This window comes from Silene latifolia, chromosome Y (assembly GCF_048544455.1).
Source record: "Silene latifolia isolate original U9 population chromosome Y, ASM4854445v1, whole genome shotgun sequence".
Lineage (NCBI taxonomy): Eukaryota > Viridiplantae > Streptophyta > Magnoliopsida > Caryophyllales > Caryophyllaceae > Silene > Silene latifolia.
In genome coordinates, this window is record NC_133538.1 from 129,441,783 (window position 1) to 129,465,398 (window position 23,616).

At 38.4% G+C, this 23,616-nt stretch overlaps 2 protein-coding genes across 2 annotated transcripts; both read left to right on the plus strand.

Moving 5' to 3' along the window:
- The first annotated feature begins 18,459 nt into the window (after nt 1–18,459).
- On the plus strand, nt 18,460–20,113 carry LOC141628904 (uncharacterized). Its single transcript, XM_074441990.1, has 2 exons — nt 18,460–18,609; nt 18,719–20,113. Exons 1-2 carry the CDS (start codon nt 18,460–18,462, stop codon nt 20,111–20,113), a joined length of 1,545 nt encoding a protein of 514 aa, XP_074298091.1.
- Nucleotides 20,114–20,604: 491 nt separating this feature from the next.
- LOC141628905 (uncharacterized) lies at nt 20,605–22,006 on the plus strand. The gene is made up of 3 exons (XM_074441991.1): nt 20,605–21,387; nt 21,439–21,759; nt 21,908–22,006. Exons 1-3 carry the CDS (start codon nt 20,605–20,607, stop codon nt 22,004–22,006), a joined length of 1,203 nt encoding a protein of 400 aa, XP_074298092.1.
- The last annotated feature ends 1,610 nt before the right edge of the window (nt 22,007–23,616 follow it).

The window sequence follows — 23,616 nt, forward strand, 5'->3', positions numbered from 1 at the left end:
AGGCCCCAGATTGGTCTGGAGGCCATCTGGTGGATATTAATCAACTATATGTTGAGGCAGACATTACCTTTTGGTAATGTAGTGTGTGTTTACTCACCTTCGGGTTGAGGCTGCCCCGGCCAGGGATTGGCGGGATGATTAGTGTAACGAGTAGAATTTGGCTTATGTGTGCTAAGTAAAAGGAAGGAGCACGTTGCCAGGGAGTTGTGCAATGTAAACGGAAATTGGATTGTTATCGTATGTACTGTTTTTGTTGTTAGTATTTATTCCTACTCAACCTCGCGGTTGACAGTGTATTCATGAACACCTGCGGTGAACCGTTTTATGGGGAGCAGATTTGACAGGTACTAAAGATTAGCTGACTTGGGAGCATTGGGATGAGAGCTCGACTTGGACCATAGTTGAAGTCTAGATCACCTAGAACAATTACATCACATTATTTATTTCTGCTGCGAGATGTATTGTATTTTATATTAAGTTTTAGTTGGTTAAGTTGTAATAAACATGTATTCACTAAAGTTTTAATTAAAGTGCTTTGATATGTTGTACTTTGTTATTTACTAACTCGGAAAACCGAGATGGTAACAGTCCTATTTATTTGGGAATGTCTTGCTAAAGGCTCCTTAATAAATGAGGGTGTTACAGTACCAATGATTTGTAGCTTGTGTAACACCCCCATACTCCGAGTGCCTTACCAGGACCACTCAGGTATGAAGACATCACCATCTCGGTTGCCCGAGGTATGATAATCAAATAGACAAAACAGAAACAACATTTATTATAAGTAATTTAATGAATAAGTACAATCCTCGAAACCAAACTGAAAGCACAATACATTATTCCAAACTATCTGTTCTCAACTGAAATGTAAATAAAACTAAACTACGACGGAAGACTCTATCGTCATGTCGTGGCCATCCCAGCTATCCCATATCATCTCTATACTGTTCAATATCTGCTCACCATCCCCGAATGGATCACCGCAGTTTTACAAAAACAACACCGGGTCGTACTAATCACACAATCAATAGAGATAACCACAATAAGACAAACAGACGGTGAAATCACACACACACATACATCACCAACTCCCATCATCTCAATATCGACGTCCTTTGGACCAGACCACCGCGATGGGGGACCGCGTTCCCACCTAAGCCCCGCTCATCGTACGAGCGATAACCCTGTCCATTAATGTGCACATCCCCTTTCGTGGCGGGTTCCACGAAGGACGAAACTAGGGCGTGAGATCACTCCCGCAAGTGACCCCACTCAGCCGAGAACGCATCTCGAGAACCATCAACAAACACAACCACAATCACAATCACAATCACAATCATCATATCAAACAACTAACTACAAAGACGTCACCAATATCCCATTATGGGACTAATGCGAGTAGGAAATCCTACCGGAAAGCACAACACGCAGACGGTATCTACAAATTGTCTCAAAACGCCTCTTCTATGAACTCTCCTCCTACCATACAACACATAGATACTACTATTCAATTACTATTCATAAAAACCCCAAATTCCTAAATTAGGGTTTCACTAATCTTAACAAAACATTATATAAATTACATTAAAAGCTTACCCTCGACGCAAGGAATCCAACGACACAAACTACGATGCAAACCGACCGTCTGAACTCCGGGAATTGTCAAGAACGCGATTAGGAAGAAGACAAGTTGCTTTCTCTCTTAAAAAGGTTTTAGGTTTTGTAAAAAGTGATTTAGAACAAAGACGAATTGGTTTAAATACCTTAATCGCGTAATTAACAAAACCCGAGAAAACTCCCCGTAAAACCGGACACTCGATCGAGTACCCAAGGTACTCGATCGAGTACCTAAGGTACTCGATCGAGTGCCCCAGCTACTCGATCGAGTGCCCAACAGGTCAGAAACTATTTATCTTCGCAACTTGCCCTTACTCGACAGAGTAAGGGCTACTCGATAGAGTACCCCCAAGACATATAAATACGGAGTATTACAGTCTTCCCTCCTTAAAAAGAACTCCGTCCCCGAAGTTCAACCCATACATAAAAACAAACATGCTAACTCGATCAAGACACAACAACGTAACTAAGAACTCGAAACAAAACTCCAACCCAAACATGAACTCGTAACACCAACTCCACTAACTATTCCTACCTCCACAACATGGCTCACGATATCGTATCAACTCCACATATATATATCTCTCACGACACCAACTCCATACATAACCAACTACCATCCTCTAACGCTGCTAGCTCCATAATATCATCCACTATCAAATCCAAAATCAAGACACTCATAGACATCAAACGGGATGTTACATTCTACCACCCTTAAAAGGAACTTCGTCCTCGAAGTTCACTCACACTCATAATCTCATCATCCAACTGTCAACACTATCGAAGTATTCTCGCATTCCTAACATCAAACTACTACAAGCACGTCCGTGACCTTTTAACACTATCAACCACAACATATACAAATCCATATCTTATGCTACACCAACACTCTACTTTCAAATATACTACCATATGCACACCCATCAAAATCTCTTTTATCACATCCTACTCCTCTTAAGATAAATGTTACGTCCTCGTAACTCACTAATACTAAATACTAGATACATCTCATTACTCTCTTTACCACCACATGTGTAAGATAACCGCTTATAATCTAAACACTCGCTATGCATATATCCAAGGCTCTCTTACTTAAACATTCCTCATACCTCAACTCATTCGTCACACCATCTAACCTATACCTCAAAACTCTAGCAAAATCACCATACTAACTCTCCATTATTTCTGCAAAACAACATACCTCTCTATGTAAGGCACTTATCTCCCAGAAGCATAACTCACGATCCACACTCGTTATGTACACGCACACTAGATCATCAAGTTCTTTCTTCCATTACCGCAAAACTCATACACAACTTAACATGACACTAATTCCCAATACCCTACACTCACTGTCTCAACAAAAGATTATGAACCACCTGCATCTTTCGGGTCATTACCACACATGTTCTACGACTCACTTGCCATTACCATGTCTACTAAAGCCTTATCTAGAACAAGATCAAAATTACTGTAACAACCTCTCACAACCGTGTCCCATCAATAGAACATCACTATACCATGACAACAACGAAAACATATTCAACTCTATTTCATATCATACTCTACCTCATTCTTAACTTAACCTGGTAAAGAAAACATCAATAAGCAAGACAACTGTCTACATGTTCAACCAAAACTCACAAAGAACAACAGCAAACAAAACAACAATCTATGTATAACTGGTATGCACTTTCGAAAACTCGTATCATAATCATCCCGCCTACTCCACCACAACCGGTGACGGCATCACAACACCGCCACCAACAGCCACACCACAATGCGAAAATACCCGCATCACAATACTAAATACCGTGCCCGGATCACCACCCGAAGCACCACAACCACACCGATAGACATCACAACTGCATACAATTCCCATAAACACTGACTCAGATAACTTCTCAGACAAGAAAAACTTACTCAAATCCACTTTATTAAGTCACCACGCAACATATTATATGGATACACAGATAAGCATCTCATGAACATCATTTCTACCATTTCATGGAATACACATGTGTTATTAATACACATAAAATTATAACTAGCCATGTCAATTAATCAAATTATTACCCTTTTGGATATCATTCAATTAAATTACCGTGTCCAACATATATATTCTGAACATTCATAAAACAACTTTATAATTATCACACCATACCACTTCTTGTGAGGTCGGAACCTCACACAAACATTTACACATATCATAGACCCGTAATCACAACCAACTAGTCAATCCTGACCACGTAAGTTACCACTCAACAAAGGTTACCTGTCGCCCGAGTTTAACTCATATGCCCCTCATAACATATTCCCCCATTCGCACAACCATCACTTCCGGCCAAATATAACCATACCTTTACTATTCAACTATTAGCATCCGCCTCGTCTAACCACATCTTATACTCTCTCACAATCATACACAACAATCAGGTCCCTACCAAATCAGCCTCTTTAGAATTGCTACCTTTCTAATATACCATCACTCTTAACCACTAGTGACAACACCACAAACGATAACACTACCCCAGAACATCAAACCTCTTACACTTATCTCTAAACATCACGATTTCTTTCCTATCTTTGGTTGACATCCCAAATAACAAACATCGAATCCATCAACAAAATTACCTCAATATTCTTCCCAATACTATCCTTAATTGTATCATCATCTAACTCTCCGCCAAAAATCTCGTATCGTGCAAATATTCTACCAACTTCTTACTTTCCTTAATTCCTCGAAACTCATTACTAATCATGTTGTCCCAAAACTCCTCTATAACCATTAACTAACATCCTCGTGACGCTATCACACATTTCAATGATTCCTTACCTTTATATCACATGACTCCGGTGAATATTTTCCTCGACTTACTTTTATCCTTATTTTCTTTTTACACTCAATAATACCAATTAATAGTTCAACTCCTTATTCCTTCTAGCTAACTCTTTAGAAATCCGATTCGTTCTCGCTCCAAAACTCACATCTAATTATTTCATATCGATATCATCTCACTCTTTCTTACCACAAATATTCTCTTATTATGTCATCAATCACCCTTGCCACTAATCCATCCATAAAATCAACGTTCTTGTTCAACAATTGCATCTCCTTCTTACATCTCTAGAAATCAAAATTCCTTTCATACCGCTAATTGCCCAAGGAAAACCCACAATAGTTTCATCTCTTAAAAAGCCAAATCTCCACCCCGCGACATGTCTCCACAAAGTTCACTATATACCACTCTTCTCAACCCCTTTAAAACGAACTTTCATTATGTATATTCTTAACCCACACGGCTCTTAACTACCTCCCTCCATAATTCTTTACACATCTCAGGTTGTCACTATCCATATCCTTACTCTCAATCCTTTCATTCTCACGTTCCTTAGACTCACATCATCCTTTGCCCACATTCACTTACTTTTATGTTACTCAACATACAAACATATCACTCATCTCATCTCACAAAACATGCTCTATGTCTCTATACACCATACCAATCTTCCTTTTCTTTTTCCACTATCTATCACAACACATATAACTCATGTCCTCCCACCGAACTCATACTCACCACAGGTGCCACTCACTACACCACAAGATTGGGTAACTTACGCGTCAAGACCAATATACATGTAAAACAATGCATAAAAGAGCAAAATAATAACTTTGAATTAAACATAATATGCAACGAATTCAAAAGATAAGCATATTACCCAAAACAGGGGTCACTAGATCGAGTACAGGCCACTCGATCGAGTAAGGGACTTACTCGATCGAGTAGGTCAAGATCAGAAGCACGTAAAACAAATCACCAGGGCTACTCGATCGAGTAACTGAGGTACTCGATCGAGTTCCCCCTTACTCGATCGAGTACCAAGGATACTCGATCGAGTACCCTAATTCTCAAGACTTTGTCCAGTTTTTAAAAACAGTCATAACTCACTCATTACTTGGTCAATTTGGGCGTGTGACCTATCGTTAGAATCGTAAAAGGACAAGCTATCATCTCCAATTGGAATCACATCAAAATCATTTATGCATCTCAAGTTATAACAGTTTAAAGACAACCTCTTTATAAACGAAAAACACAACTATTGATTTTTACTTCCCAAACGACTTAAACAACAACCAAGCAAACAAAACCAGTCCAAAACTCATAAAACCAGTATTCGTAATCATACGTTACTATTTTCAAAAATCAAGCAACAACATTCATCATGCACATAGGTTATTTAACTTGTCAATCACGATTTACCCACATAAACATGCTCCACCCATGAATTTCATATTCTTATGCAATTACTTACTTAATCTCTTCCAACTAATTCATCAATTACAGCTACACACTTCTTACAACATATACCCATGAACAATCGTGGACAAGTACATAAACTTATCATACAACTCTATGCAGACAAAATATACGTGTACAACACAACATTTCTATTCGCATGTTATTATTATGTCACATTATGAATCATCCATCATGTTTCTCATTCCAACCACGATTCTATATATTTCATCAACAAGTTTCCTCATATCACCATTTTCTTTCACATGCTCAACTTTCTACTTCAACATCCAACAATTAACACATTCCATCACATTCATAAACCGATTAACCAAACACACATACGACTCGACAAACACTTTCCCATGTGACCGGTTCAAAGTTGTAGGGCGACCCCTTGCGGCTTTAGGACGTCTCCCAAGCCTTTGCACTAGCTCCTACAACTTTTACCCGGGTTCATTTTAATTGACTCCCTATGTTCATTAAGTTCATTGGTTACAGGTTTCAGGATCGTCGCTCCGATACCATTTGTAACACCCCCATACTCCGAGTGCCTTACCGGGACCACTCGGGTATATGAAGACATCACCATCTCGGTTTGCCCGAGGTATGATAATCAAATAGACAAAACAGAAACAACATTTATTATAAGTAATTTAATGAATAAGTACAATCCTCGAAACCAAACTGAAAGCACAATACATTATTCCAAACTATCCGTTCTCAATCGAAATGTAAATAAAACTAAACTACAGCGGAAGACTCTATCGTCATGTCGTGGCCATCCCAACTATCCCGTATCATCTCTATACTGTTCAATATCTCGCTCACCATCCCCGAATGGATCACCGCAGTTTTACAAAACAACAGGGTCGTACTAATCACACAATCAATAGAGATAACCACAATAAGACAAACAGACAATTTGAACGTCACACACACACATACATCACCAACTCCCATCATCTCAATATCGATCGTCCCTTTGGACCCCCCTGCCGATGGGGGACCGCAGCCGTTCCCACCTAAGCCCCGCTCATCGTACGAGCGATAACCCTGTCCATTAATGTGCACATCCCCTTTCGTGGCGGGTTCCACGAAGGGCGAAACTAGGGCGTGAGATCACTCCCGCAAGTGACCCCACTCAACCGAGAACGCATCTCGAGAACCATCAACAAACACAACCACAATCACAATCACAATCACAATCATCATATCAAACAACTAACTACAAAGACGTCACCAATATCCCATTATGGGACTAAATGCGAGTAGGAAATCCCTACCGGAAAGCACAACACGCAGACGGTATCTACAAATTTGTCTCAAAACGCCTCTTCTATGAACTCTCCTCCTACCATACAACACATAGATACTACTATTCAATTACTATTCATAAAAACCCCAAATTCCTAAATTAGGGTTTCACTAATCTTAACAAAACATTATATAAATTACATTAAAAGCTTACCCTCGACGCAAGGAATCCAACGACACAAACTACGATGCAAACCGACCGTCTGAACTCCGGGAATTGTCAAGAACGCGATTAGGAAGAAGACAAGTTGCTTTCTCTCTTAAACAGGTTTTAGGTTTTGTAAAAAGTGATTTAGAACAAAGACGAATTGGTTTAAATACCTTAATCGCGTAATTAACAAAACCCGAGAAAACTCCCCCGTAAAACCGGACACTCGATCGAGTACCCAAGGTACTCGATCGAGTACCCCCCTACTCGATCGAGTGCCCTGACTACTCGATCGAGTGCCCAACAGTCGAAACTATTTATCTTCGCAACTTGCCCTTACTCGACAGAGTAAGGGCTACTCGATAGAGTACCCCAAGACATATAAATACGGAGTATTACTGTCTTCCCTCCTTAAAAAGAACTTCGTCCCGAAGTTCAACCCATACATAAAAACAAACATGCTAACTCGATCAAGACACAACAACGTAACTAAGAACTCGAAACAAAACTCCAACCCAAACATGAACTCGTAACACCAACTCCACTAACTATTCCTACCTCCACAACATGGCTCACGATATCGTATCAACTCCACATATATATATCTCTCACGACACCAACTCCATACATAACCAACTACCATCCTCTAACGCTGCTAGCTCCATAATATCATCCACTATCAAATCCAAAATCAAGACACTCATAGACATCAAACGGGATGTTACAGCTTGTTAAATGGTGATCGAAGGACCTTCTCTCTTCCATTGATTATAATATTCAACAATATTTCGCCAGTATTGGTCCTTACTTTGATCTGTCCCTTTGATAGAGTCATTAGTGAAATTTAACCAACTCGTGCATAAATCTTCATCATTGTATTGACTCCATTTAAACTTCTCCGTCTTACCTTTACTGGATTGAACATTTACCTCCTCTTGTATAGCCTCATTTTCCAGAGTTTCACTTTGTACACCCGACCCTTGACAAGACGATTCTTGGTTTATGCTAAATGCCGCTATACTTTCCCGTCTTATATTTTCATGAACAAAGTTAGGTTCACTCGAAGTTGACCAATATGCGATGTTTGAAAATTTGACAATTGTTGTGATGAATTTTGATTTTCGATATTGGAAAATTTTCGTAAATAGTCAAAATATTCACTAAACGGAGAATCAGAATTTTCCATCTAACGTAATATTGTAGTACTTTTAAATAGAATATAAATTTAATATAGAAATTTTGTAGAAGAAAATAAAAGCAAAGTTTATCAAATTGTCTAATGTTATTATATAGGGTTATTATACAAGTAGCTTTGACAAATTATTTATTTTTTTTTTTAAAAAAATGTAGCTATTGCATGATATATGGAGTATCACTAGGGTCAAGGGTGTCGTTCAATATTGTAGCAACAAAAACTCAAATTTTTTGGAAGTAAAAACAAACTCCCCCAGAAATTTTGGTGGATTTGCAATTGAGTTACACGCACAAATGAAAAATGGTTGTATACTTTACTTTCCAATATTTTTTCTACATGTACTTTTTTGCCTTTTAATTCTAGCATGTAGCATGTGTAAGCAGGGGCTGCTTTCAAGCATACCATACTTTTTCTTCCCCAATGATCACGTTGTAGCTAGACAATTTAGGTAAATTGCAAGCAGGTCCAAAAATTATACCATTGAAATTGCTCTAAGAGCTCTCAGTTATCCTCCACTCGTCACGCTACAAGAGGTGTATCATACACTTCTTTAGGCCTAGATTTCTTCATTCCAGCAGTAAAGCATACATTCTCAGATTTATAGCCTTCAACACCTACACCCGTAACCTTAACCCATACCAAAACTTTAGTCTTCATGCCCTCGATGCTCATACATCATCTTCCCTCGAAGCAAAACCGCTTTCACTCGTGCTGAGCATCTTATAACCGATGAATCCTTGAAGCTCTATTAGTCCCTTAATAATTACTCTCATTTCAATTAAGCCCTAAATGTAACTATAATGATCCAACTGTTTTACTGTTTATCATAACTTATTTTCCAAAAGTGATCACACTTGTAAAATAAAATCAAAATACCGACTTTTTGAAAATGACCAAATGATCGGTAAGAAAGACGAGCCAAAATTCTCTCCATTTCCTAAAAAGAAATGGAAAGGCCATTACTTATCAACGGCTCAGATTGTATCATGTCAACACAGGGGCGAACCCAGAATTTCAAGTTTGGGGTAGCGAAAATATGAAATGGATTATAATACGGAAAAAGGGAAGTCATGAAAAAATGTGTTATAACATATAGAAACTCAAAATACAAACGCGCTAATAAATGAGTGCTCCGAACTAACTTAATATTCTCATTTTATAATTCAACAACTCATCGTTATTTGATTTTGATTGTATAGCTTTGTATACAAAAAAAAAAAAATCTAGCCATACTAACTTTGTTTCCATGAATAGTTTACATTTTCATTATTTTGTGAAGGGGAAATAAAGTAAAAAGTAAGTGTAAACTATTGAACTATTGACTGAGACGGAGGGAGGACTATGTAACTACTTCAAATTTTCATATTATAATTCGACCATTAGCTTCATTTTATTTTTCATACAATCGTAATAAAATTGTTAGGTAAAATATAAACACAAAGTCCCAATGCATAAATATAATGGACATAAAAAATTTGAAATAAATAACTAATCGAAGGAACTAGGAGGAGAAGGTAATTATTGAACTATTATTGTAGGGTGGGAGCTTTTAATTTAGAATTTATTTTGGATTCCCTCACGCCTCACACCATTTAAAGATCATTTAAGGAGGATATGAAAACAAGGAAAAAAAAGATAATAGAATATGTAGATAGGGAGACTCGAACCCAACTCTTCTAGATGGATAGCCACATATCTTACCGCTGGAGCACAGTAGCTTTAACTCATACAATAGGCATCTTGTTTTATTTATTCTTTAAGATCATATTTGGGGTAGCAGCTTAAATACGTGTAAACAACATTTTTTTTCAATGGGGTAGCGGTTGCTACCCTTTGCTACTCATTGGGTTCGCCTCTGTGTCAACATCGAACGGTTTACGATTTATGCATAAAAATAAAGGGTTAATAGAGTATTAATGAGATAATATTATTAAATGAATTTGTGAGAGGAAATGGAGATAAAATAAATGGAGAGGATCTTTGTTGAAGAAAGACCAACTGAAAAAGAAAGAGGAATAGAAGCTGAAAAAGTGCGAAACAGCTCGGTATGTTTGTCCCACGCTAGTAGAGTAAGACTAAGTTTAAAAAGCTCGGTATGTTTAAAAAACGTAAATTTTATAATTATTTCAATTTAAGAAATTTTAGCGATAAATATGATTTAAATATTAATATTAAATTTAATTTAATTTTTTAAATTTATTTTCTATTTAAAAAATGGTATAAAATATGGCACCGGAAACTCACTTTGACTTGTACATTGATCCCAACTCAACCAGTGACTCATATGACCTTAATTGTGTTCTAATCTAACCCTAATCACCCAATCTAATGCGATAATTATGTGCTCATAAGTAAAACAAATACGTAGTATATTCTAATATGACCCGTATCACCCGATCTAATGTGATAATATAATTATGTGCTCATATGACCTTGCTTGTACAATACGAAGTATATTCTTTGAAGTTAAAACTCATATAAGGTAAACTACAAAAGACATTGCATCCCTTTACCAATTCAAATAATAAAAATATTCTAAAGATATATATAAGAATAAGTGTCAATTATGACATCTTATCCGCTATAATATACAAAAATAAACTAAACAATTGAAATGACACTGTTATATTTATTTAATCGAAGTTTTTAATTTCACCTTAGTTTTACACCGTATATTTAATCTCATTCGACAATGTTTATGTTTTCATTAGTTTTACCTGAAAATCTAAAATGACCCGTTATTTTAGGGTCGAAACCCAACCCAAATGAGTTGACCCCTTGGATTAAAGGCAAATCAACAATTTTTTTAAAACATTAATATTAATATTTATATAAGATGAATATCATGCAAAAAAATAGTACTTAACCCACCATTTTTATAAGATATTAAGATTGATTATAAAAAAGACATTTTGCATCAGTATAACGTGTTTGATTAATTTTTGTATACTCCATAAAAGATTGTTTCTTCTTTTAAGTATAAAAATGGATTGAAAAATATAAAAGATGGAAAGAGAACATGAGATCTCAAACCATGATCTGATAATTTTTGACGAATATTGTCCGTCACAAATTAAAAAAAATCTCAATTTTTAAAAATTGGAGATGTTTCATAATTTAGATTTTCACAACTTTATTTTTTTTTTTTTTGAAATAGAAGAATAATTTCATTAATAGAACGTCATACAACACTTACAAAGAATAACTATAATCGAAAACGAATCTATTAGAAACCAAAGAAAAATAAATTTCTTGTAAACTAGGGATCTCAAACCATGATCTGACAATTCGGCTCGGCCTCGTATCGCTATCTTCATGCAACTTTTGATGAGGAGAATCTTCATTTGATAAATTATAAAAGGAAAAATACCTCTTACTAGCTCCATAGATCATTGACAAATAACTTGTATCCATTGAAGTAATGTGCGACGAACCATCAACGAATTACTCTTGTCTATATTTTGATTGAAAATAAATCCAGGATTAACCGGAAAACCCCCGAAATAAAGGTGTAATACTCCGTATTTAATAATTATATAATAATAATATTTTATTGTATTTAGCGAGTTATGTTGAGACGGAACAATATAATAATGATAATGATAATAATAATAATAATAATAATAATAATAATAATAATAATAATAATAATAATAATAATAATAATATTACATTATACATATATTATATACTCCCACCATATACATATACTCCCTTATCCTCATATACCCTCCCCATCCATTTCATTTGCATTTCCCACCACACAAAATTAGAGAGAATCCTAGAGAGAAAGAAGAGAGAAAAAGAGAAGGAAAGAAAGATCGTCTTTTGTCCCTCCGCCTTGAGATCGTAAGGTAAACCGTCTGATACTAGTCTTTATGTTATTATTTTTATACCTTTGACCCGTCCCGACCTTGACCCATCTTTGACCCGCCGTTGACCACCCAAAACAGGCTTTGACCGAGTGGAAAAAAGGATCTTTGGGGGTTTTGTGTCGTGGATAAGGGCTGCGATTTTGAGAGTGTTGCGGGTCGGTTTGGGTCTGGTCTTGGGCAGATCTGGGTTGAGGGTTGAGGGGTTGAGTTGAGGGGTGGTCATGGGTGGCGGTTAGGGCGGTTGTAGGTGGTGGAAATGGGGGAGAAAAATGAGGTGTCGGGTTAAGGTATTTGCTTGTTGTTGTTAGTTATTGTTGTTGGGTCGTGTTTAGGGTGGTTGGTGGCACGTGGGATGGTGTCGAGGTGGCCGAGAGTGGCTGGGCCCACCGTGGTCAGTAGGGGACCGACGGTGGAGCTGGGTGGCCGTGTTTTGGTTGTTTTTGTCGTGTTGGTTGGTATTGTTGTTGTTGGTGTTGTTGTTGTTTGGTGCGGGTCTAGATGGTGGCTGGGAAGGCCGGACCCACCATGGCCGGGTGGTGGCCCACGGTGGGGGGCATGGTGGTGGTGTGTAGTGAGTCGGGTTTGGGTATTTGTATAAGACGGGTTTAATTAGTGTATACGTATTCAATTAGTATTAAATTCGGATATTTATACGTATTTGTATACGTATTAGATTGGTATATTTATACGTACTTGTATTATTATTATCGTATTTTAGGAAATGGGTTTTGTGAGACGATTTTACGAGATGGACCTAGCTTCTGTGACGGATGATTATGCGGATTTGCAGTGAAGTAGGTTTATCCTACTCAGTTTCATTGTCATATTTATTTATAAAATGAGTCTTTTGTCATTTAATTACATCGACTGAGTCGTATTGCATGTTGTTGGTCATGACGACTCGACGAGTCGGGATATTTGAGGAAATGGTATCCATGGCATGTTTGGCATGTCATGGTGTATATTGTCTGTCATGGATTTCATATTGTGACGGTTGTGATTGTATATGTTAGAGGATTTGCATTGTTGTTGTTTTGGAGACGTAAGACGGTTGGGAGACCATCTTACGCTTAAGTCGCCTCTTGGAGCTCCCCACTCCAAGAGGGATGTGCACATTAATGGCTTGAGTTACGGAGAGACTCGTGTGGTTGAGACACGACGTCTGGCAGGGGATCCGGTTGGCTTCCGAACCCGGTACGTCTAGGCGTGTCCTGGTACCTGTTTGTGGTTATCAGTATGTCTGGACGTGTCCCGGTACCAGTGTGGTTGTCGGTATGTCTAGTCGTGTCCCGGTACCGTGGTGGTGGTCGTTTGATAGGGGTTCATTCATAACATAGTCATGTTGTATATTCACACACACTAGAGTCGGGTCACACTTTATTTATTTATTGAAACTGACATTTGTTGTGTCTGTGTAATTGTCACCTATTTCCGGGGTGGCCTGTGTCGATCCATATAATATTTCCGATCATATGGGGAAAGTACAGGTTGTTTGGGTAGCACGCGGGAGTCGGGACGCGCTTGATGAGTCACGAGACGAGTCTAGTTGGCTAGAAGAGTATAGATGTCATGAGTTGTACTTTTAATCATTTGTTTACGTTTATGTAATTCATTAAATATTACATTAATAAAATGTTCTTTGATTGAAGTTTTGAAATCCTACCTCGGAAAACCGAGATGGTAACGCTCTAATTATCTTGGCCGGATAGTTGGGGTGTTATAACGTGGTATTAGAGCGACGATTTTGTAACCTAAAACCAATGAACCAAAAATAAACCTAGGAGAGTCTAAGTAAAATGAATCCGACATGAGTACCATAGGAGATCGGTTTTGGATGAGTAGGAGCCCTCATACCAAAGCTAGTGCCTATCGTCTTAGTTGGTCACTACGTGGGTGGCTAGGAGTATGGGAAACATTATGTGAATCTTAATATGAATGTGTATGTGTTATAGTATTAAAGCGTGTTTGCATGTGGCATGTAATAGGATCATAGTGAAAGTGGTATGAATGCATGTGTTTTGTTACTCGTTGTATGTTGTCATATGATAGAATCGTTTGTGTAGAGTGTGATAACATGTGATGGATGGATAAATGGACTCATATGAGTAGTATATCGTAGATATGATTAGCGTGTGTTGATATGAGGGATGGTAGTCCCGAATCTTGGCATGTAGATATCATATGCGTATTTGAACTTGCTAGTGTCGTTGTTAAACCATAAACGGTGATGATTGTTGGTAGAGTAGATATGATTATGAGAGTAATGTACCAAAGATAGTGAGTGCGAGACCAAACCCAATCGAGTAGAGTAGTACTCGGGCGAGTTGACCAATCACTAGGCCGAGTGGACAGTTCACTCGACCGAGTGGACCTGTCACTCGATCGAGTGGGCAAATTAAGAAACTGGAAAACTTCTGGAAGAATTTCCACTCGATCGAGTAACCTGTCACTAGACCGAGTGGAGCTGCACTCGACCGAGTGCCCTAAGTACTCGGCCGAGTGAGCCTGTTTAGTTTGGAAATTCGTGTAAAATTTATTTTTCTACCTTATCTTTTCATTTCTATCTCGAACCTCGTAACTTCGACATCGATTTATCTTGAAATAATTCAAAATTTTAATATTTGATTTGTTGTTTGAATTACACTTTGCTACTCCACTTTTCTTTATCTGTCTTCTCAAATTTCGACCATGTAGTTGAGTCATCTTCTTCATTTTGCAATTTGGAATGGTTTTATATATATATATATGCACATGTTTATTCAGGTTTTATCAAATAATTGCATGACTTTGTTCAGTTTCGTAGTAATGGTTGATTTTCTATATCATGAGAGTGGTCAAAAATCAGATTTTTACGATAAATTTGTCCTTCCCACCATAGATGAGCTTAGAAACTTGTGCTTTTGAGTCGATAACTGGATTTTCGTGTTTCTTGTTGGGTCATACTGAACAAGAAAGGCTTAACGCTTGTTGTTAATGTCGGATTTACCTTGTATGCGAAAATTTCAATTTAAAAGTTTGACTTACTTTTCATTTTCATGAGTTAAACTTGTATTAATCGTCTTACAAAGACTACCGTTATCCCTAGTGGTATGGTACGTTGTCTTAAAAATGAAGATTTTCTTGCATATTTTAGCCTAAAATTTTGAACTAAGTGAGGAAGATGAATATTTTTGATTTTACCAAATATGGTTTAATAGTATTGTAAAACTATAACATTATTTTGGAATTTTGTAATAAAAGGGTGTGAATCAAAATTTTTTCGTCTTAAAGGTTGACAAATTTACTGAAAATATTGTGAAAAGTATACATAAGCTTAGATTTTCCGCTCGTGATGTACCTTATTTACTCATCATTATTCATCTTTAAGTACAATGTTTTGTGAAGTTGTGCATAAGAAATTTTTCCGCCTTAAAGTTTTCGTTTCAAAAAAAACAATGAATGAATGATATATCTACCCAGATTTTTGACTCTTCTAAGTTATGTTTTGTACCAATCGAATAGTAATGTGGACATGGCCCAACTGCGAGCCCACTTCGATCCGTGGACACGCAGCGGTCTTTTGAAAGCCACGCTCGGCGACATAAAAATGCTTTCGACCGGATCGTTTTAGATCGGTCGGTTTCGTCTCGGTAAGGGTCTCGAAACGATTAGAGATGTTCGGAGTCGCCACCAAGCATTTGTGGGATGCTTGAAACCCGTTCGAAATCCACTTTATACCTCGGTCAAATCGAAGCATAAAGCAGCGTTTGACATAGGTACTAAAGATAAGGAAATCGTCCCTCTTTAGCATCCTATCTCTAGAATGACTCTCGTACGCCCTGGATAAGGTCGTCCACTATCCAAAGTTTCTGAGTAAGAGGTGAAGGTACGTATTGGGAAGCCCTCTAATCAGACACCCAATCCCGCCCGCGGATGTGGCCTCTACTGATCGATCTTGGTTGGTTGAATGCAAAAGTTGATAAAACGGTTTAAATGCATGAATGCGCATCCAATAATTTAAACCTAACATGTGAGAGCTTTCTAAGTCGGTTGATTTAATCTAAGTATCAAGTATAAGATGTCAGGTTGGATTAATGATTGATTTGCATGCAAGACGGAAATTAAACATACATTTACCGTATTAGGTTTAGGGTGTATAACGTGATCCATTTGTCTTAGTAAAGCATTTAACAAATATGATTTTGAATGAACGAATAGTCATCTGATCCGTCCTATATCCGGGCTAACCGGAGTCGGGATCGTCCTAGACTAATGATGGAAAGGGAACAGGCCCTGTACCAGACGGCTACATGAGACGCGAGCCAACCGGCGGTGTAAATGGGCCTCCCCTGGTTCTGAAAATGAGAAAGAAAAGGCCTGCTTGAGGCACGGGTCAGCCTACGGTTATATGCCGTGTCCTGATCTTTTGAAAACGTTATAAAACGTGTTAAGAAATGGGTATTTCAACCCGATTTGAAAGTGATTATGAACTAATTGTTTTAAGTTCATTTGACTATAATTAGTCGATACTCATCATCGTACCCGGGTTAAAATCCAGCATGGTATGTAGAACCAAGGATGACTTTGTGTTGGTGACTAATATATTTGTTTCGAAAATGTAAAGAAATGATGAAAGGCTTTAAAATAACTCCCAAAATGTAAAGAAATGAAATAAAAGGTTTTAAATGCCTTTTAAATGTCATTAACCAAATATTGTCACCGAAACACGGATTTAACCGTCATGGTATGAGAAACCAAGGGTCAAAAATATTTTATGGTTAAAACAAATGAAATAAAATGAAAAGGGGGGTAAAAAAAAAAAAAAAATAGAGAGATGAGAGAGAGAGAGAATCCAAAAAATTCCCAAAAATTCGTAAACCCTAATTTTGATAAACTCTAATTAAAAAATACCAAAAAAATTCCTAAAATTAATCGATGTCGATCGATTGTACTGACCCAATTCAATTCCCTCCTCTAGTCTCAAATCCCCCAATACAAGTACCAAATAATCAAGCATCTTCGTCTGTTTCGTCCTCGACTACCGTTGTAGTTAGTGGCCCTGATTGTGAGCAAGTTCAGAAGACGGCGAATGTTAATCAATTGGTCGGAATACCCCCGTATGACCTGGATTCTTTAGCCCCTACTGAAGAGTGGGTTACTCAAACCAGACGCCGTGGGAAGCAACCGTTGGCTACCATTCCGAAGGAACCCTCTGACTTGCTGCAGTTCTCAGATGAAGATGTGAAATAAGAGTTAGAATATTGGAAAAATTATGTGTATGGGTTTGTCCTTGGTGCGAATCCGCCTGTTGAAGTAGTTGAAGGTTTTCTCAAGCGCTTATGGTCTAATTATCCCATTGATAAGATCTCCTTCTGTGCTAATAGAGTTTTCCTGGTACGTTTTCGCACTAATCAAGCCCGTCAACAGATTCTGCAACAAGGCCACTTTTTGTTTGACAATAAGCCGTTAATTGTTCGCCCTTGGGATGAAGGTGTAGCCCTGGAGAAAGAAGATATCAAAGAAGTACCAGTATGGGTCAAAATTTTTAACCTTCCTCTTAAGTTTTGGGGGAAGTGTTTACCTAGAATTGCTGGTATTATGGGCAAATTTGTTAGATGTGATGATGCTACCCAAGGGAAAACTCGTCTTAGCTTTGCCAGAGTGATGATTGATGTTCCTTTTGGTCACCCTATCCCTGAGGCAGTCAAATTCCGTGATGTGGATGGCAGTACCATTTCTCTGAAAGTGGAGTTTGAATGGAAGCCACTTCTCTACACTCAGTGCCAAGGGGTAGGTCATGAAGCTGCTAAGTGTAGGAAAGGCAAGAAGGATGGTAAGAAAGATATCCCTTAGAAGACTGTTAACCCGGTGGGGAAAAAACAATGGAGACCAAAGCAGACTCAGAAACCTGCTGTCACTGTCACTGTTGTGTCACCTCACCCCAATATTCAAGAGGATATCCCTGTAAGTATCCCTTTTGAAAAACCCAACAATTTTGAAGTTTCATGGTCTAGAAATGGGAAGTACCACATGGCTAATACTCCTGCTCGCAAGATTATTCGTCTGAGTAGGCAAGAAATTGTAGAGACTGGACATCAGGCTATGCAATTTGGCTCCCATAATCTTTTGGAAACTCTGAACAACTTGACCCTTAAAGTAGGAATAGGGACAATTGGTAGTGTATTACCTCCAGATGGGGGTAATGCATAACTGGGGGTTCTAGAATGTGAGGGGGTTAAACAATCCATCTAAACAAAATAGCATTAAAAGTTTTCTTCATCATCACCAGATAGGACTGTTTGGCCTCCTTGAGACAAAGGTCAAGCCTTTGTCTCTAAATGCTGTTAAAAACAACTTCTGCAACTCTTGGTGTATCACTACTAACACTCACCTTCATCATGAAGGTAGAGTGTGGATTATTTGGAATCCTGCTATGTTCAATGTTCAAATTATTCTTTATGATGCTCAATTTATTTACTTAGTAGCCACGGATGTGGAGTCTAAGTGTCAGGTTACTCTTACTATGGTTTATGCTTATAATGGGACTCAAGAAAGGAAAGAGTTGTGGGTAAAGCTTTCTCAAATTAAAATTCAGACTCAGGGACCTTGGGTTATTTGTGGTGATTTCAACACTGTCCTTAGTCCCACTGAAAGACTGGGTGGTCACAGCACAGAGGAAGAAATTGCTGATTTTAAACAATGTGTTGATGAGTGTGAAGTGATGGATTGTCCAGCTTATGGATCTCTTTATACTTGGTGCAACAAGCAAAATCCTACCACCAGAGTTTATAGCCGTCTTGACAGAGTTTTAGTGAATCAAATGTGGCTCACTGCAAATCCCCTTGCCTATGCTCACTTTTATTGTGAAGGCACATTTGATCATACACCATGTGTGGTGCAAGAACAATGTGATGGACCTAAGAAGAGGAGAAGCTTCAAATACCTCAACATGTGGAGTCAATCTGTTGATTTCAAATCTTGTGTCCAAGAGCATTGGAGTAAATATTGGCCTGGGACCAAAATGTACCAGTTAGCTCATAAGCTTAAAAATCTTAGAGGGCCACTTAAGAGTCTCAATAGGAATGATTTTGATGATATTGAGAACAATGCTGCCAGAGCTAGGATGTATCTTGAATCCATTCAGGAGAAGTTAAGGATTGATCCCAACAATCCTAATCTTATTCATATGGAAATTGAAGCTGCTAGCAGTGTGATATTTCTGGAGGATGCTTGCTATACCTTCTTAGTTCAGAAATCCAAAGTCACATGGGTGGATAAAGGTGACAGCAACAACAGATACTTCCACAGTGTGATCAAAACAAGGCAAGTGAGGAGTAAAATTATGAAAATTGAGGATACTAAGGGTGTGCTGTGTGAAGATATTACTCAAATTCAGAATGCTTTTATTGATTTCTACACTGATTTACTTGGCACCAGCTCATCTGTTACAAAGGTCTCTCAACATGTGGTTCAGCTGGGTAATATTTGTTCTGAGGAGCATCATGCTATCCTGCTTTCTCCCATCACCAATGATGAGATAAAACAGGTATTATTTTCTATTCCCCCCATAAGGCTACTGGACCTGATGGGTACTCCAGTTGGTTTTTTAGGGATTCCTGGGACATTGTGGGTCCTTCTGTGTGTGAGGCTATTCATGATTTCTTCCACAATGGTCAACTTTTAAAATAACTTAATCATACTCTTGTTACCTTAATCCCTAAATGTGACTTTCCCAAAAATGTCACACAATTTAGACCCATTTCTTGTTGCAATGTCGTGTATAAGTGTATTTCTAAGTTGTTGTGCAACAGGCTAGCTCAAATTCTTCCCCATATTATTAGTGATAGCCAGGGTGGGTTTATTAAAGGTCGTAGTATTGTGGAGAATATCCTAATTTGTCAGGATGTGATTAGATGTTATAAAAGGAAGTCTGTGTCACCTAGGTTCATGCTCAAAGTTGACCTAAAAAAAGCCTATGACTTAGTTAATTGGGATTTCTTGGAACAAATGCTCACCTATTTGAATTTCCCTCCTTTATTTATTCATCTAATCATGGAGTGCACAAGAACTGCTTCATACTCTCTTGTTCTTAATGGTGAGTCTTTTGGACATTTCAAGGGGGCTAAAGGTCTGAGGTAGGGAGACCCCCTGTCTCCCCTTCTTTTCACTATAGCTATGGAGTATTTGAGTGGGATTTTAGCCTATACCACTGCTACATTTCCTTTCAAATTCCATCCTCTTTGTAGTCCCTTGAGATTGTCCCACCTGATGTTTGCTGATGATCTTTTACTATTCTGCAAAGGAGATGTGAAGTCTATTATGGTTATTTTGAGATCCTTTTCCACCTTTTCTCATGCCTCTGGTCTTCAAATGAATCCTACCAAGACTAATGCTTTTTTTAATGGGGTCCCTAATGATATTAAGCATGAGATTCTACAAATTTCTGGGGTTCATGAAGGTCTCCTGCCATTCAGGTATCTTGGAGTACCCATTACCTGTGGCAGAATGTCTAAAATGGATTGTAGTATTCTGGTGGAGAAACTAATCACTCACATAAGAAGTTTTGGTTCAAAAAAATTATCATACTCTGGGAGATTGGTGTTAGTGTTCTCTGTTCTTACTGCTTTTTACAACTACTGGATGAATATCTTTGTTATACCTAAGGGTGTGCTCAACAAAGTCAATTCCTTTTGTAGAAATTATCTATGGGATGGAAGGCCTGACTTTATCAGATGTCCAAGAGTGAGCTGGGAGAAAATCTGCTCCCACAAGTCTGAGGGGGGACTGGGACTTAGAGATAGTCATATCTGGAACATTGCAGCTATGGGCAAATTAGTATGGTGGATATATTACAATCCAGATAGACTTTGGGTGAAGTGTGTTAATCAAATTTATTTAAAGGGCCAAAACTGGGATGATTATCAACCTGGGACTGATATCAGTTGGGGTTGGAAGTCAGTTTGTAGGATCAAGGATAAACTGGCTGCTGATTATTCTAATGGGCAATAGGTGTTAGATACTAAAGGCTATACAATTCAAAGTGGTTATGAGATTCTCAGACAGAAATTCCAGACTGTAACATGGGACACACAGATCTGGAATACTTGGTGTATCCCTAAACATCAATTTATAGCTTGGCTTGTGGCTAGAGAGGCACTTCTGCTCAAGGAGAGGCTGCTGTCCCTAGGTATAGCTGTTGATGCTGACTGCTTACTATGTGGTAAGGGGATAGAAAATCATATTCACTTGTTTCAGACATGTGAATATGCAAGAAAGATCTATGATGAGCTTGGTCAACTGTTGAATGTTGCTCTTCCTGCAACTGACTTGGTATCTTTGATAGGTTAAGGCGCATTCAAAGTTGAAGAAAGGGGTCCTGCTGTGTGCTGTTCTTGCAGCTCAATACCACATATGGATCCAACGTAATCAGGCTTGAGTTACTGGCTGTATTCTTTGGCCTACTCTAGTTGTTTCACAGATAATGAAGTTACTAAAAATGCGAGTTAGTTCACGGCTTCAGCCTAATTTAGTAAGTCGAGATGTTATGTGGCTAAGTAGTGTTAAATTGCATTTGTAGATTCCTTTTTAGGAATTGAAACTGTTGTGTAACCAAAAAAACGGTGTTGTAACTTTTGTTACGGTTATTAATGGAATTCTTACATTTCACCAAAAAAAAATAAATAAATAAAAAGGGTTTGAAAATATTTGAAATGGTAAAAACCGATTACAAATATGAAAACGAATTAAAGAGGAAAGACGAGAACAAACACGGTTGATCTCTGACCTGAACACCCCATTTAGGCGCGGGTAAGCCGGCGAACCAAGGGGCTTCTGTCTCAGGCCAAAAATCAGTTTTGGCTCGTTTATCCCATGTTTCGGTTCATGTTATGCACGTTTTAGCATGTTATAGTCATGAAACAAATGAAAACATGATAAAAAGAGGATTTTTACACCCTCATACTTACATGTTTGGTTATGGCGAGTGACCGACGTAAGTGTAAAAACTCATTTGGTCGGAAAAAAACTCGGTTTAAAACCGCTTTGGTAAGTAAAAAGAGTGTTTTAAGATTAGTGACGGTGTAGTGGTCGAAGTGGTTGGTCAAGTGATTTAATGCACGATGACGGTACCAAACAATGTGTAAGGCTTATATTTACGACCGGTAAGTCGTAAATATGCGTCAGATTGTGACCTAAGAAGTCGAGTCGAGAATTTTAAGGGAGAAAAGAAAGGGCGGACACTCGCGTAAGTCTCAAATGGGGGGCATTTGAGGGGTATTTATAGGGAAATGAGCGGTTGTGTGAGTTTTGAGCGACGTGGCCACCTGGGCTGCTCAAAGAGGCGCGAGCCACGTCGCGGGTCTTCGAGGTGAGTGGTCGCTTTCACACAAACGCAATCATGATTTGTTCTATCCTAGGTTTTGTAGTCATATGTTTGGTACTTGACGAAATATAAATCCGAGAAAACTTAAAGTAGAAGGTTTGAAATGTTTTGTTTTTGGTGGTTGACTCGGTTTGACTCGTTGTTGGAGTCGGGATTTGAATTTTTGAGTCGGTTTTTTGTCCGGTGTCGGTTTTGACTTTAGTTAGTGTCAATGCGACCCCGTCGTCATGCATTAAACACTCCAGGTATTTTTGAAATGTTTTTTTTTCGAAATCGTTTTAAGTTTTCAGACGTAAAGTGGTACACAAACTGTCGATCAAACGCCGCGATCCCAAAACATGTTATAGTCCGATAATCATCGAGTGTTTGTTGGAGTCTCAGCAGATACTGGGTATCTACAGAGCCCCTATTTCGACTAAGGCTTGGACAGGGTGAAAGTCAAAGTAGAGCCCCCAGGTCAATCGAAGATTACAACCTGGAGACCCAAGCGACGTCGAGGCGGTTCGAAAGGATTCGGGCCAAGGACCTGCAGTCGGGAAGGGCGACGCAAAGGCGACTCGAGGGTACGAGTCAATGACCTGTCGTCGGGAACAGTTTAGAGTATGTTGACTATCCGTGCGGGTCGTTTAAAGTCCGTTAGACTACGTATGAAGGCTCGCCAGCCATAAGAAGGAGTCATACCTGAGGCATCTTCGGATATGTCCTTGCGTGTTTGCAGACAAAGGCTCGCCAACTGTGACAAGGAGTTGTACCCGAGGCATCTTCGAGATATGTCCTTGGGTGTGTGCGTACAAAGGCTCGCCAGC

Bases quoted from the DNA above. Each gene is read 5' to 3' on its own strand.
- LOC141628904 (XM_074441990.1), top strand. From the start codon at position 18,460: ATGGCTAATACTCCTGCTCGCAAGATTATTCGTCTGAGTAGGCAAGAA. The intron at 18,610-18,718 runs GTATTACCTCCA...CATCATCACCAG, and splicing joins GAATAGGGACAATTGGTAGT to ATAGGACTGTTTGGCCTCCT.
- LOC141628905 (XM_074441991.1), top strand. From the start codon at position 20,605: ATGGAGTATTTGAGTGGGATTTTAGCCTATACCACTGCTACATTTCCT. The intron at 21,388-21,438 runs GTTTGTAGGATC...AATGGGCAATAG, and splicing joins TCAGTTGGGGTTGGAAGTCA to GTGTTAGATACTAAAGGCTA. The intron at 21,760-21,907 runs GTATCTTTGATA...GTTGTTTCACAG, and splicing joins CTCTTCCTGCAACTGACTTG to ATAATGAAGTTACTAAAAAT.